This window comes from Heliangelus exortis, chromosome 4 (genome assembly GCF_036169615.1).
Source record: "Heliangelus exortis chromosome 4, bHelExo1.hap1, whole genome shotgun sequence".
Lineage (NCBI taxonomy): Eukaryota > Metazoa > Chordata > Aves > Apodiformes > Trochilidae > Heliangelus > Heliangelus exortis.
In genome coordinates, this window is record NC_092425.1 from 15,996,153 (window position 1) to 16,010,931 (window position 14,779).

Genomic DNA, 14,779 nt, shown 5'->3' on the forward strand with positions numbered 1-14,779 from the left:
CTTTTAACACAAGCATAATGGTGACTGTTTCTCTTTTTGTGGAGCTTTGGCATGAATCTGAAGTAGTGTTATTGAGTTAGAAGCTAGGCCTTAATTAGAGAGTAGATTTAATGGGGATACATAATTGTTACCCCAAGACAAAAATACAAAGGTTTTGAGGCATTGGTTTCAAATCTTAATTTAGAAAACTAATTGAAGCTTAATTGTGGTTAATTCTGGTTATTTTCATTTAAATTATCCCTGTACTTTCCTTTCAGTGTTAGTTTTTGTTATATTTCTGTAGAATTGCACTGTCTGTTTCTCAAAGGGCAGATTGCTGGAAGGATTGTGAAGGGGCTTTCAGTCTGTTTTCACTCAGGTATGACTTGTGGAAGAAATGGGCCTGCTTTTCTTCCATACATGAGATATGTAGGATTCTTTCTCTTTAAAAAAATGCTTCTTTCAATATGCTTTTCATTATTTCTTTTATTTTGTGAAGCTCATGGAGAGAACAAAGAAGAGCCAAATTAAGAAATTCTAAAAATTACAACATAGAAAATTGTATTTCATCTTAGTTCTTCATCTCTGGTGGTTTATTTCAATCTACTTTGTGTATTGTGTTGTAAAAAAAAAAAAAAAAAAAAAAAAAAGTATAAACTTCAATCCCCTTATCACCCAGTGGTAAACACTACCTGACACTACCTTAATAGGGTTCATTTTGGGAATGACTGATTTCTCCCAGGGCTTGCACAGCATCTTCCCAGTGAGTAAAAGGGCTTTCATATGAACTTTTGTGTTTAAAAGGTGCGTGTACTTGGTTATATTGGGCTTATTACACTGGAAATAGTGGGGTGGTTTTGGAGAGTTGTTCCTTCAAATAGAGTTTTTAATGGTTTTTATAAACCCAAATATAAGAGAAAAATAAAGTGGGTACATATCCTAATATTGGGAGTCTGTGAATGAGCCTGACAGAGAAACCTTTCAGTATAAAGGTTTAACTGCATCCCTAAAAATGACATCTGCTGTAATGTACTCTGCAACCCAGTAGCCAGGTCCTTTTGAGACTTTCAGAGGTGTACAAAATCTGTCTCCCCTCCTGCACAGCACTGTGTCCAGGCACTTGGTCTGGGCTTAAAGTTATGGTTCCTGATGGTGGCTTTTATCAGTTAAGTTCTCAAAGCAGAGAACTTCTCTATTAATTTTCAAAACAATACCATACAAAGAGGTTGTTAGGAAGGAAAAATGTTATGAAAGTGGGGTAAAAAAAAATAAACCAGCCTTATGATTTAAACTAAGTGCATGCCTCAGGACATCAATTCTTGAGTAACTATTAAAATACGCTATAAAAACTGACATCCTTAGAGAAAATTCTGATAATCTTGGTCCACTATCTTCTCATATAACCAGACTGGTTTGCTTTTAAAAAAATAGCATTAATTAGTTCCGCAGCAAGAAAACTCAGGTCTCTAGTCTTCTCTTTAGACATCTGTTTTCAAAAGTTTCTCCCTACTGTTTAGCTCCATTTAACTTCATTTCCATGAAGTAAGCCAATAAATTAATCTTAAAACTTTTTAATTGATGTATCTTCATTTAGTTCCTTGCTCTTAGAGAGGTCAGGGAGAAAAGCAAGGTTGTAGAAATACTTCGGAGTGTGTAATATTGCATCTTGTTATTCAACTGTGTATTAAATTTAAAAATACCTACATTGACAATATAATAATAATAATAAAAAAATCCTAGCTGTTGGATGTTTAATTTTATAAAGAAAAGGAAAGACTGACACTGCAGCACAGTGCTCTAGGAATAACTTCTATTCTCTGCTTCATCTGGATATTGCTAGTGATGCAAACAAATCATTAGGCTTTTCTTTCCCTTCCTTCCTCTCATTCTGCCATCTCTTTCCACAGTTAGAAATGCATAGAAAAGTGAGAAACAAAGTGAGACAAATTTGTAAGTGAAGGTGAAAACTCTGCACCTTCCTGTTCTATTAGCTGATAAGAAAAGATTAAGTATATAAGTATAAGGTAGCAAATATGTTCATATTCAAACTGTAAATATTAACAACTGCATAAATACTGCTTTTCTCTCTGTTGCCATTAATGTCTGCTTCAGTTAAAATACTACTGCTTTATTATTTGTGTTTCTTTAACTGCTTTAGCATTCCTATTCGAACATCTAAAAATTTATGTTGTAGGTAAGAAAATCTGGTTTTGAAAAAAATTCATAAATACTGAAGCAGACCTTTTGAAAATATGTATTGCTAAGTCTACTTTTCAGTGAGCTGCTGAAGTTTCTCAATATTAATGGTAGTTATGATTTTTTTTTTATTACTGGGTCATTGAATTTTACTAAAACATTTACTTTTAACTGTCCGTTCTAATGTTGTAATAATTAACTATTTGGCAAACCCAAGAATGCCTCATGAGAAAATAAGTTTTATGATCTATTGTTTAGGCAAGCTTGATGTGTTCCCTGAAAGCATGTGTGCCCTTTAAAACACTGGGATTACAAAACATATTTTAGCTAATTGGAAAGAGGATGTAATTAAAATTAAACTATTTTTTCCTGTGCTATCATCCAAAAGCTGAGCTTTTTATTTTAATTGCTGTCTGTTTCAGTGCTGATGGTGGCAGTATAACTGACTGGTTCCCTCACATCATTTTGCCTGCTGGGCTCCCTGTATCTGCTGTACAACAGCCTTATCTTTCAGTGACCTACCCATGCAGAGCTTTTGCTGCTGATGGTGTCATTGCAAAGGAACATGTGTGAATTGATTATTCTTTTCTATTTTTTTTCTTTTCTTAGTAATGACACATCCCTAGGATACATCTGCCTAAGAAATTAGTAAGTATAGGGCAACATCTGCTGCTAAAAGAATTATGTGATTTGGAGAGCATCCCTTTGCAGACAGGTGTTGTGGTTTTCTCCCACTGGAATGAAAATTTGCTCTAAGAAGGTCTTTGTGTTTTTTGTTATGTGGACTGATGTGATAACAATTATGTCTGCAAGTGGTTTTTCAAGCAGACATACACTTGTTTTATCGATCTTAAGCTGGCCAAAAGCTTTGCAATTGAAGTTAGTGCTGCCCTGAACTAGTAAAGACTGGTTTAGAGGCATGTGTATTGCTGAGGCCTCAAGTCAAGCTTAGTGTGAGGGCAAACTTTAAGTTTATTTGCCAACATTTTGTAGGCATACCTTGAATCTGGTCTATACTTCTGCCTGGCTTGGTACAGCAGCAGTTCAGTGGTGGGAGCTCTAGTAGTATACTCACCACTGACAGGGCCATAGATGGTCATTTGTCTTATGCTTTTGGCTGGGCACAACACCATGTGACTTGGCAATGAAAATAAAAAAGTCCCAAGACAAGACACTGACTTGCTTTTAGCACATGCTAAACAGAAGAGTGTTGGAGACAGCTTAGTTTCTTCTGTACTCAATATACCCCTTTCAGTGATACATTTCTCTCCTTTTTTTGTTTAACTTCAACCTCTCTGTAACAAAAAAATTAACGGGTGTGATTATGGTGGAAAATAAAAGAAATATTATTTGTTAATAATTTTAGAGGTATTGGACAGTAAATCTGCAAATTCTTTATGACAGAAAAGAAAAAAAGCAACTGTTAAGTGTAAATAGCTGATTTTTCGGTTTTCTGTCCTAAACAATCTTGCTCCCCTTTTTCTTATCTAAACAACATCCTTGTGCCTGAGATCATAAGTAGAATTATTGTCAAAAACATTTTCTGGGAAATGTGGATGGTTGAAATATCAAAATTAATCTTACAGTGGAAAATGTGATGATATTACCATTCCTGATGTTGTTGCTATACCAACACAAGTATATTTTTGTGCCAGAATCATACAATCATATGCCATGCATTAAGTAGACAGCTTCTAAAATTTCTGCTTAAATGACCTAAATTCTATATAAACAATGACACACTTGTATACAATAATTTATCTATTAAATATACAGAAAAGGTATATGTACATATGCTGAAGCTTTGTAGACATCTGGAGTATTGAGATAAAGTTATGATCTCCAGCTGGAATATGACAATTTTTGAGCAAGTCTGTCATTTATTTTAAGATGAGAGGCCACACAGTTAATTTTTCTCAATGTCATTCAAGCAGCTGCATTGTGGACAAAAACAAAAGCCAGTGCATGGTCTGGTTTGCTTCATTTCTGATCATTTTGAACATTTTGCTTTTTTTATTATATTACTTTTTAATTACTTTAGTAACAGTTTTGAGTGCTCCTGCATATTAGTTTTTTAGCCCATATTGTTCTGCTAGTCAATGTCTCATTTCTGTTTGAGCTGCAATTAGCAAGTACATGGACCCAAAGTTAAGAATAAAGCCTGGGAAAAAAAAAAAAAAAAGCAGGGCTAAAGACATGGAGAAGCTCAGTTCACCATTTCCTTAGATTGCACAGGTTTCTTGGAAGTCTTCTTTGCTCACCTACAGATACATGGATGGCTCTAACACAGAAGTTGTTACCTTGCCTCCAAATATCTCATTAAAAGTATGGAAGTAATTAGTTCTGTCAGGTTAGAGCAGAAATCAAGGCTGAAGTCACTGCTTAAATTTCTGAAGTTTATTAGTGAAGCAGGGCCATTGAAAGAAACAGGCAAAAAGTTAAAAGAAACCTTGTTAAAAACTTCAACATTTTTACCATTACCTCCTATATTATCTGAATTGCTCCTTTAAAATATCAAAAGCATCTTCAAATTGTCTTAGAATTTGTCTTTTATGAGTTGAGGGTTGTGTTAGATTCTCTTATTCATATACTTTTTTCCCCTCTTTCTGAGCTCAAAAAATGGGCTTTTGTACTGTTTTAGCTCTGAAGAAATGGGCTTATTCCAGATACACTAACACTTTGAACTGCCCTACATTCTCTCTGTCCTAGAACATAGCCCAGTGGAACTCTTACATCTTCCCCAATAAGTACTGCACCCCTAATAATCTTTTTGTCTGTTTTTCCTTTTTACAGAGACCCTATAAAAATACAGCAGCTGCAGAATCAAATTCGCCTGGAGCAAGAAAGTGGCCAGTGGTATTGTCATCAACATCAACCTGATCATCAGCAGCACTCTCCCTCTTCTCCTTCCTTTCCTCCCCCTCCCTCCTTCCAAGAGCTTGAGTCCAGCCAGTCTGTCACCTCTCCTGTGCCAATGAGTATTCTTAACTCTCATACTTCCCCGACAATGCAGTCCTCTGGCTCCTTCAACTATGCTCGGCCTAAGCAGTTCATTGCTGCTCAGAATATCAGCCCTGCTTCTGGTTATGTCACTCCATCTTCAGGATCATCTACATCCAGCCTTCCTTCTCCTATGTCTCCAATTGCTTCTCAGAAGCAGTTTGGGAGAGTGCCTGTTCCCCCTTTCTCTCAGCAATTTGCTCCAGAAGGGGAGTATACCTGGTCTCCTTCTTCTCCATCCCCTCCACCCCCACCTCCACCTGTCTTTAGTCCAACTGCGACATATCCAGTGTGCGATTCCTTTCCACTTCCACCTCCTCCACCTCCTCCTCTTCCTTCGCTTTCTTCACCTTCCCACAGCCTGTCTCCAGCTCCCAGATTTCCTAATTCCAGCCAGTCTCCAGCAGCTTTTCTCAGTTCCATGCTGCCATCCCAACCACCACCTGTTTCTGTCAACGCATTGGGCCTCCCAAAAGGAGTGACGCCTCCGTAAGTATCAGCTAATGATCTTCTTGAGTTTGACTGTACTGAAGTTTGTATGGAAGATTATTGCACTTGCTTAATTTTATACTTTTTCAGGGTCCTTTCCTGCTGCCTGAGAGGGAGAGATGCGTGAATTGTTGGCAAATGTCTTTGTGCTACAGATAGGATATAGTTTTCTAACCCTTACAGAAGTAAGATTCTGAAAGGGTCCTACAGTAGGAACACAAAAAAGTGGAAGCTAAAGCTTTAAATTGGAGTTGATGAAAGCAGCAGTAAAAGGCTCAGCATGCCGAGTGTAGTGGAAGGAGATCCAAGAAAACCCTTCTCATGGCCCAGTTCTTTCAAAGTCACAAGTTTATTGATACTTGCAATCTATATTCCTATTATGTCTGCAGTTAGAGAAATATCAAGTAAATCCTTATAACTTTGTGATAGTTAAAGTATAAGGCATTAAAATATACATCTTGACAAAACGAGCGGTCATCATATTTTGACTTTTGGCTAGAGTTTCTGTTCTAAGGAAGTTTGGAATGGAGTTTAGGAGGTGATTTAGAAAAGCAGTGCATAAAAACAAACAGAATCCTTTCTGTTAACAACTCTGCATACTTGTTTTCCCCTTTTGTCTTCTTTAAAGGCCAAAATAGTATTTTAGAGTGTGTCAGCTTCCATCATAGATCAGTTTGTCTTTTCACTGGCACTAGAATCTCATTCCATCCTTGGAGAACAAAGAGACATGCTGAAGAGCAAAAATGAGAATAGCTGTATCCAAGGCTTATTTATAACTTTGTCTAGAAGTTTGTCTAAACATATCTACAGTATCTAGGTGACTTGCTCAGCTACATATCGTTATGGTGGGAACTTCAGTTATTTCAGTCCAAGATATAAAAAGGAAGACAGGGAAGAAAACAGACAGATATTGAAGTAATAAATCATGTATCTGCTTTAAAAAGCATTTCTTTATCTTGATTTATGTCAAAGGGCTCATTATGGAGTCTAGCCATAAAAGAGTTAGGAACAAAATTAATAAATAGTACAGTTTGCCGTTGCACTCAGTTGTAATTTTTATCTTATTGTGTCCTTTCCACTGGCTGAATTTCTCTATTGATACTGATTGCCTAAAGTTGCATAATTAATTTGCTGACAGTTTGGCAGGTAAGCACAGCCCCCAAAAGCCTGCAATTACCCTTGAGATTTTCCAGGAAAGGCTCTAGTAGAGCTATATAGTTCTGAATAGGAACTGGCTTCTCTTACAAGTTCTTTTCTGTGTTCTGTGAGGGTATCAGCAGCTGCTCAAGCCTGCTGTGCCCACATATATTTGGAGCAGCCTCTTTCCCAGCTATCCTGCATTCAAACGTGTTCTCACGTGAGGCATTAGCTGTGTTCTTCCTCATTCATTTCAACCTTTGGACAGAGAGACTGAACTCTTGCAAGGGTGCTTCCATGTGCCCCTCACATCCCCAAATCCAGCAGCCAGTCTGGGTGTGCATGTGATGGTGTGTGTCTGACCCCCAGGACAAGGCAACAGCTTTGGGCTCTGAGCTGTGGATGAGGGATTTGGCTCCTTGGCCTGCATTCCCTCAGGAGATGTAGTCCAGATGGGAGCTGGATCATGTTAACCACACTAAATGTATGTTTGTATAATTTATGTATATATGTATATACATCTGTGTGTGTATATACACACACACACAATGAGTGTTTGTCATCTGAATTCTAACATTAAAACATGGTAACAGATGTTACTGATACAAAAGATATCTATTGTTATGTATCTCTGATGCGTGTTTTTCCCTGGTCTCACCTTTTCCATTTTACTGTGTAGGTTACTAATATCTGGTGTGTCTTGCTGGGTAAATCATTCTGTTACCTGTCACTCTCATGCTAGTCCTGAGCAATTCTTCCCCTTGCCTCCCTTCCCTCAAATGCTCTTGGTCTCTTTTGATTTGTGCTATTGTCTCAGGGTTTTTTTTCCCCCACCTTCACTTTTTGCTTCTTTTCCTTCAGCTTTTGCTTTAGCCTTACAGATCCTCTTTTCTTGAACACACTTGCCTTTCTGTGACATTGTAGTTTTTGATGCACTTACAGTATGCCATAACCTCAGCCTGTGCTCTCCCCATGTACTCCAGACATCTCTGAGAATCACTGAAAGAAAAGGATGATGTTTCCTGACAGGGTGCTGTACAGATTGGGTGCAAGGAAAGAATTGGAACATTCAAAGTTTTGTGTCAGCTCAGCATCTATAACACTAGTCAAGCCATTTAGCTTTTATCTCTGCTTCTTGATGAATCATATAGTGGTGATATTGAGAATATGATAAGGGGTTGCTGAAGATGAACTAAGCAGGGTTTGAAATACCCTCTATGGAAAGGAGATACTTTTTTTTTTAATGTAGACTCCAAATGCAGAATTTGAAGTGGTAGGATTTCTTCTTTAGATGGCAACTTTATGATTTATTATTACAATTATTTTAACACCAGTGGAACTAGACTTAGACCTGTCATTGCATTTAGATACTTCAAAACTTTAGCAGTTTTACTGCCTTTAGCAGTACTCTGAAAACAGTTTTCCTGTCTTCTTTCAGTGTTTTCATAGCTCTTTTCTCTTTTGTATGTGTATTTCAGGGTTGGTAATGCTCTTTTCACATTTTGATTGCATGTTTTTTTAATCTCATGGTCATTTACTTTTTTCTTACCCTGGCACACTGTGACAGGCTATCAGTGACACTGATAGCCAAATATCTGAAAGAAAATGATAATTATTTAGCCTTGTCAGAGTCTCTTATAACTACCAAAAAACATTGTTTGGCAGAGTAAGCAATTCTGCAGACTGTTTTTGTAAGTTATGCATCTTGATATACTGTGGAATTTATTGAATAATTGTGGTTTTTTCATACTTTTTTTTTTTTTAATTTCCAAGTCTTAGCATAGTTACATATCTGCTCCTCAGTCACTATGTTGTAGGTATCCTTCTTATTTTCTTCATTATCTTTGTGGTAGGAGCAGAATAAAGGTAAAGTAATCAAAATTGCAGGTGAAGGTAATGATTTTTTGGACATGTTCAAAGACAGCATCACTGAAGTTTTCTGTAAAATGGAAGTCTTGGCTGTTGTTTAGAAATTAGCAGAGTTATTATTTGTCCTCATCGAGTTTGACCTTCCTTCCATCTCCAGTCATTTTCCATCATCTTCCTTCTTCTTCAGTCATTTCCTTTCCCATGTATGCATCATCTTTGTTCTGCTTGCAATCTTGATGGTTCTATGATTTCACTTTAAAAATAAATTAATCGAAGGAGATGGTGTGCTTTTTTTTTAGATAGAAGTCAGACAAAACATTTCTAACTCTCTCTTGTATCCCTGTACTCTGTCTGTGAGCCCACAAGCAGTAATTACTATGTTTCATCTAGGGACTGACATTTTCCTTGATTTTGGACACTGAGACTCTGTGGAAGGGCAGTGTTATGTAAACCAGTTTGATCCAAAGAATACTCTTTCCAGTTGATAGATTTGGAAACATTACACTGTTTTGTTTTGTTTTTTCTTCTTCAGGATGGTTTGGGTTTTTTGCTTGTCTGCTTTTTAAAAACATGTAGACTTACAGCCCTGACTGACTAATGAAAACAGCTTCTTGTTAACTGACTTCATTTTATTTGGACATGTGAAACATGGAAAGTAGCTTTGTATCATTTGTACCTACTAATTCACCTTTAAATATTTTAAGCATTTCTTTTCAATAATTGTATGGTAAAAGGGTAAGAGTTTCAGTTGAATAAAATATACCTCATCTTGCCAATAAGCTCAGGCCAGTTGGAAATTACCAGCATTATCAAGCTGTGACTGTGGCAGTGTTAGCTGAGCAAGTTTAGGGAATAACCTTTTTTTATTAGCGGGGAAGATTTGATAAATCCATGTCTTGCCACAGCATAGTGTTACTAAACTAGAAGACAAGTGCTGGTTGAACTGCATAGCTAATTAAGTACTTAAGGGAATTATGAACACTTGTCATAATAATTATTTCTGAGATAAAACTTGGCTGGAATAATGTTGTTGGAATAAAGTTCTTAAAAATCTCAGTTCTTTCTTTCTTTACCTAAAAAAGACTCCAGGGTGGGTGGATGTGTTAGACTCAGGTTAGCTTTCAATTGCAAAAGATTTGCATGGAGCAGAGTTTGTGTCAGAAACCTAAGCTAAGAGGTTTTTTTCCCACAGTTAAATCTGTAAAACTTAGAATCTAGTCTTCACAGCAAATTAAAAAAAAAAAAAATCACATCTATATGAAAAGAAACAAATAACCTTCCTTACGAATTCTAGTTAAGCACACACTTTGTTAAGTTTACATGAACATTTGTAAAAGCAAAATCAATCCTGGGAGAAGGATTTAGTGACTATTTATTAATTATTTAAATAAAAATAATAAAAACCCTGTTACAAAAAGCTGTTAAATCATATAGACCTCTTTCTAAGTATAAAAAAGCATGTCTTGTCAGCTACACAAATACCCTTTTGAAAGTAGCTTCAAAAATTGCATTATTTGCTGAAAGTAGACACTTTTCCTTAAAGTAGACTTTTCCTTAAAGCCAGTGCCTTCAATAAGAGTACCTTAGTTGCAAACAGAAAATATCTGACTGTATAGAATTGGTGAAAGAACATGACTCTGGATTTCCTACTTACTGAAAAGAATTGAAAGAAGACAAGGTAGTCTGAAGTATCTTGTAAAATATAATTAAGCTGGTATATCACTGTACATAATAAATGTACCGTTTCAATGATCTCAAGACACTTAAATCCAGATTTTAAAGGAGATTTTGTGGGAATCATGAAAATAGACATGTCAGAGAGAGATACAAGCTTTTTTTTTCCCCTTTGAATCAGAGCTGCTGGTTTGGTCTTGGTGTATTGTGATTTGTTCATTGAATTCTGTCTCAAATATCTCTGAGACAAATAGTTTAGTAACATTTATATTCCTTAAGGCAGCTATCAACAATGGTGACCACTTTGATGAAACCAACTCTGCAGCTTTCAATAGTCCCCCCATACAAATATCAGCTCTCATTTCAGAGAAAACTGGACTGCTGCCCCATGTGGTTTGGACAGTTACCATTTCTGTAAGCTACATCTGTCGTAACTGAAAAATTAAGGTTACCTACACTATGATTGATGTGAAAATAGTGGTGTGTAGAAGGAAGTACCTTCATTAGTAATTCCAACATCAAACTGAGTAGAAAAGTCAGGGTGTCTTCTTGTTTCTAAGGGGGATCACCCTATATCTGTATGCTGCCTATTCAGCATTCTGTACCTCTTATCCCTGCCTAACAGGAAAATACATCCCAAGACATTTTTGTAAGTGGAAGAATTTTAGCAAATATTACAGTTTGCATTCATTCTTAACCCACAGTTTTCTTAAACTATTGTTCCTGTCCAGTAGACCATTGTTCAAAGTTTCTTGATTTATTGTTTTGTACCTCCTTTTCCCATGGCTTGGATACTACTTGTGGCTATTAGACCAACACCTGAATGGTTTGTCCCTGATATCAGATCATTTCATGTTGATAGTGCTAAGAAAGAGCTCATAATGAGGGCTTTGTTTTTCTGCAGTGTGACAATTTTTGTTATGTACATGCACATGATTTTCATAAAATAAATATTCATATGAGCTTTTTCAAAATAATACGGTTGTGCGTTTGTTCCACTTGAACTTTGAAATCCAGAACTTGGAACTTGCAGATCTAATACACTGAAATTTCTCAAAAGCAGAGATCATGGATTTAATGTGGAGACACACAGACAGTAGCCAAAATAACTGACCTACTGTATCCTGACAACCACTGACTGTATTTGGAAGTCTTGATTTTCCACATGGTTTTCTCCTCTTTCTTCTCTTTTTTAAATGCTATTTGCAGATGCTTAAGGATGTTGTAAGATTACAGGTGAACATAACTAGAAGAATTAATATTTATACCTCTCTGTTGAGAAGAGAATTTGCAGCATTGCTTTGCATCTTTTCTTGGTCTGCAAAAATTTTTCTTCAGAGGACTTACTTCTAAAATTTCCTTATTTTAAGCAGATCTGAATGCCACAGAGGTGTCTGTGTGTGTACAAGTGCTTGATAGTCATGGAGATGTTAACCAGTAGCTTTCATCAATTGGAGTAAAGGTTAATATTTTAGATATGTTTTCTCAGTCCAGTGTAGGATTTTCTTTCTGTCAGTTACCTGATTATGAGGACTGTGTCAGCATTCAGGAGCAGTCAGTGCTTTAGTGATTTCTTCTTGACCATCAGTTCTAGCCTAATGATGGTAACAGCTGGAAATGCAGATAAGATTATTGGCTACAAAATAGGTAGTATTTTTCAACTGATATCCAAATGTGTGGACATCTTTTGAGAAGCAAATGGCACTTTCGTATCTAAAGTGCAGCATCAGGCAGAGTGCTAACTTGCTTAGGTGGCTAAGTGACTGAACAGGAGAATGAAAAACTAGTAACTCTTCCTTTAATGAGGAAAAATGCATTTTTAAAAGATATGCCTTAGAAAAATAAGGTTTTGATGGTAAGTATGCAGTTGGTAGGTGAGTTGTTAACTGTGTTGTCTAATCATTAAGAAGGCTCTAGCTTGCTCAGAAATATGTATTATTTGTGTCCATCTTGATTCTGGGCTGAGGCATTTCTTTTTTTTTTTCCAAGTACGGAAAAAACGTACGGTTTCATGAACTTTTCTTGGGTGGTAGAAAAGACTGAACTTTTGTTACCTTTGTTTCATCTAGTGTAAGTCATCCTTAGTCAGGTCTGTGCCTCAGGCATTTCCGTAATCCGAATTCCTGCCTGTAAGGTCACATTGCTGAGTTGAGCTGACTCCTGCACTCCACAGTGTGTATGGCAACATCACACAAAACCAATTTTAATATGCAGCTGCAGCTTCAAAGTTTGTGACCTGTTACAGTGCTTATAGTAACTCTTCTTACAGTAAATGAAAAATGTGCTGAATGGACAGGAATTAACTGTATTTTTAGAAAGCTTTAATTTTAAAGGAAAAATCAAGTTACTGTTCATTACCTCAGCACCAGAGCACTGATCTGGATTTCTGTGAAACAGAGCCCTGTTGGCTGCAAACAGGAATTTGTTCTTGGAAGGATAACAACAGCCAGTCTGTTGCCTTGTGTTTACACTGTAAAAGGTACATAGAAAAAGAGGAAATTGCATACAGCATGCGCTCTGTAGTTAAAACATGAAAAGTACTGCTGGTCTGGCCTTCTTTCTAAATAAATGTCAGGGCAAATGTTCAAAACTAAGGAGCATCAAGCCGAGGTTGCTGTCAAAAAATCTCTGTGAGAATTAAGAAGACTGAGTTTTGGCAATTTCATTGCACACTTTCTGAACAAAAGGATTCAGGCTTGTGTGCCTTTATCTACATCTATATTCAGGCTCATAGTGACTTAAGTGATGCATGTTTCAGAGGTGATTAAAATCTGTGAATTTCAGTCTGGTTCTCAAAGACTGATAATTTCTTTGCATAGTTGTGGTGGTGGTTGTGAGCTCAAGACTAATGGTGTCTGTATCCTGAAATATGCCTTCTCCAGCTATCTCCTGTTATCTTTATACAATGTACTCTGAAAATTGCATCAGGTAGAGAATGAACCTATAAATACCCAAATGAATTGGCAGAATGTTTTGTTTTATATTATCCCTGAGAAAAGACAAAAAGAAAGCTGATGAATCAGTAAGGAGGCAATAAATCTTAGAAACTTAATATATCCAGATAAGGGCATGTAAGGATGGTGAAAAATATTTGTACAACCAGCTGAGGAAAGTTTGCTGGGAGGCTGTCTTGACATGTGAACCATCCCTCAGGCTGAATAAAGGATGGATATATTTTAGCTAGGACCTTCTGTTGGTTGCCATTGCCTTACACCTATTTTGAAATTCCTCTCAAGAGTGTGTCTCATGAGTTAACTTGGTGTGGGGGTATGTATATATGTGTGTATATATATATATATTTATGTCCATATTTTGACGTGTATAAATGTAGAGAAAGAAAGATTTAAATGAGGGGGTGGAAATAGAGGATCTGCAGGAAGAATTACATTTCCTCGTGCACCTCTTTCATTGTCCCCATTCAAAATTGTCATGAAAGAGAGTGAGGTTTTCTAAAGGCATTTGATGAAATATACACTGATACTCATTTTTGGAGTTACATTTTAAAACCAACTACTTCCTTGCTTAAATACTTATTTGTGAATTTAAATAGAGAAGAGAAACTATTATTTTAGGCAAATTGCCTTGTCCAGGTCTTGGATGACACTTCCACACCTACTGTGAAAAACTCAGGATGTTCTGGCCCATAATCAGATATCTGAAAGGGTGGTAGGGAATCTGCCTCTACTGTTGAAGGCTCCCAGGGATCCCCAGGCCATTGCTGAAACATTTGCATACCTTATTCTTAAATAAAATACCTTAGCTTCCCTGTATGACTTGTTCCAGTGTTTAACTGTCATTGTTGCAGGGTGGAAAGTGGAGATTTCTATAATTGTCTAAGTGTCACTAAGTAGTGTAACTAAGTAATGTAACTAAGTGTCTAAGCTAGGTCTGTTGTTCTTCTAGTACTCTAGTCTACTAATCATCCTTATTGGACTTGAAGAATCACTGAATGACAGCTATTTTCTGATGTTTGATGTTTGATTGATCTCTCCATGTTAATACTTCTTGTTTCCTGAATAAATAAATGAGATATTTGTGTGTGTGTGTGACATAGCTATGTGTGTGTGACAAAAGCTATGCTTGAGTGATCTGACAGTTTTCTTAATCTAAAACTTTCTAATTTGCTGAACTTCAGTGTCCACCAGCAAGGAATAAAGGAAAACAATGAAGTTGCATTTCTTATGCTGGTGTATCCCAGAATTAGATTTTGTTTCCTTTTGAAATAATGGTATTATTGCTCAAATTTTAATCTCTCAGAATCTTGGAGAGATGCTTAATATGTTGATTTTCCATTCATATTGCTGTCATGCTTTGAACATTTTTCCTGAGTTTTGTCATCATTAGACAACTTCTAGACATTTTTCAAAGATCACTATAAATGGAAGTTGTTACCTGCAAACAAGTTTCAAGCCCAGCATCATCAGCTGGTTTGAAA

The 14,779-nt window shown here is 36.5% G+C and overlaps 1 protein-coding gene across 8 annotated transcripts in view; it reads left to right on the forward strand.

Annotated features, from left to right (window-relative positions):
• Positions 1-14,779, forward strand: part of PALLD (palladin, cytoskeletal associated protein) — a 173,873-nt gene that overhangs the window by 132,845 nt on the left and 26,249 nt on the right. For all 8 annotated transcript variants that reach the window (XM_071743127.1, XM_071743131.1, XM_071743130.1 and 5 more), the window contains one exon: positions 4,969-5,664. In XM_071743127.1, the coding sequence (XP_071599228.1) occupies positions 4,969-5,664 (696 nt within the window). The remainder of the gene's footprint in view (positions 1-4,968; positions 5,665-14,779) is intronic.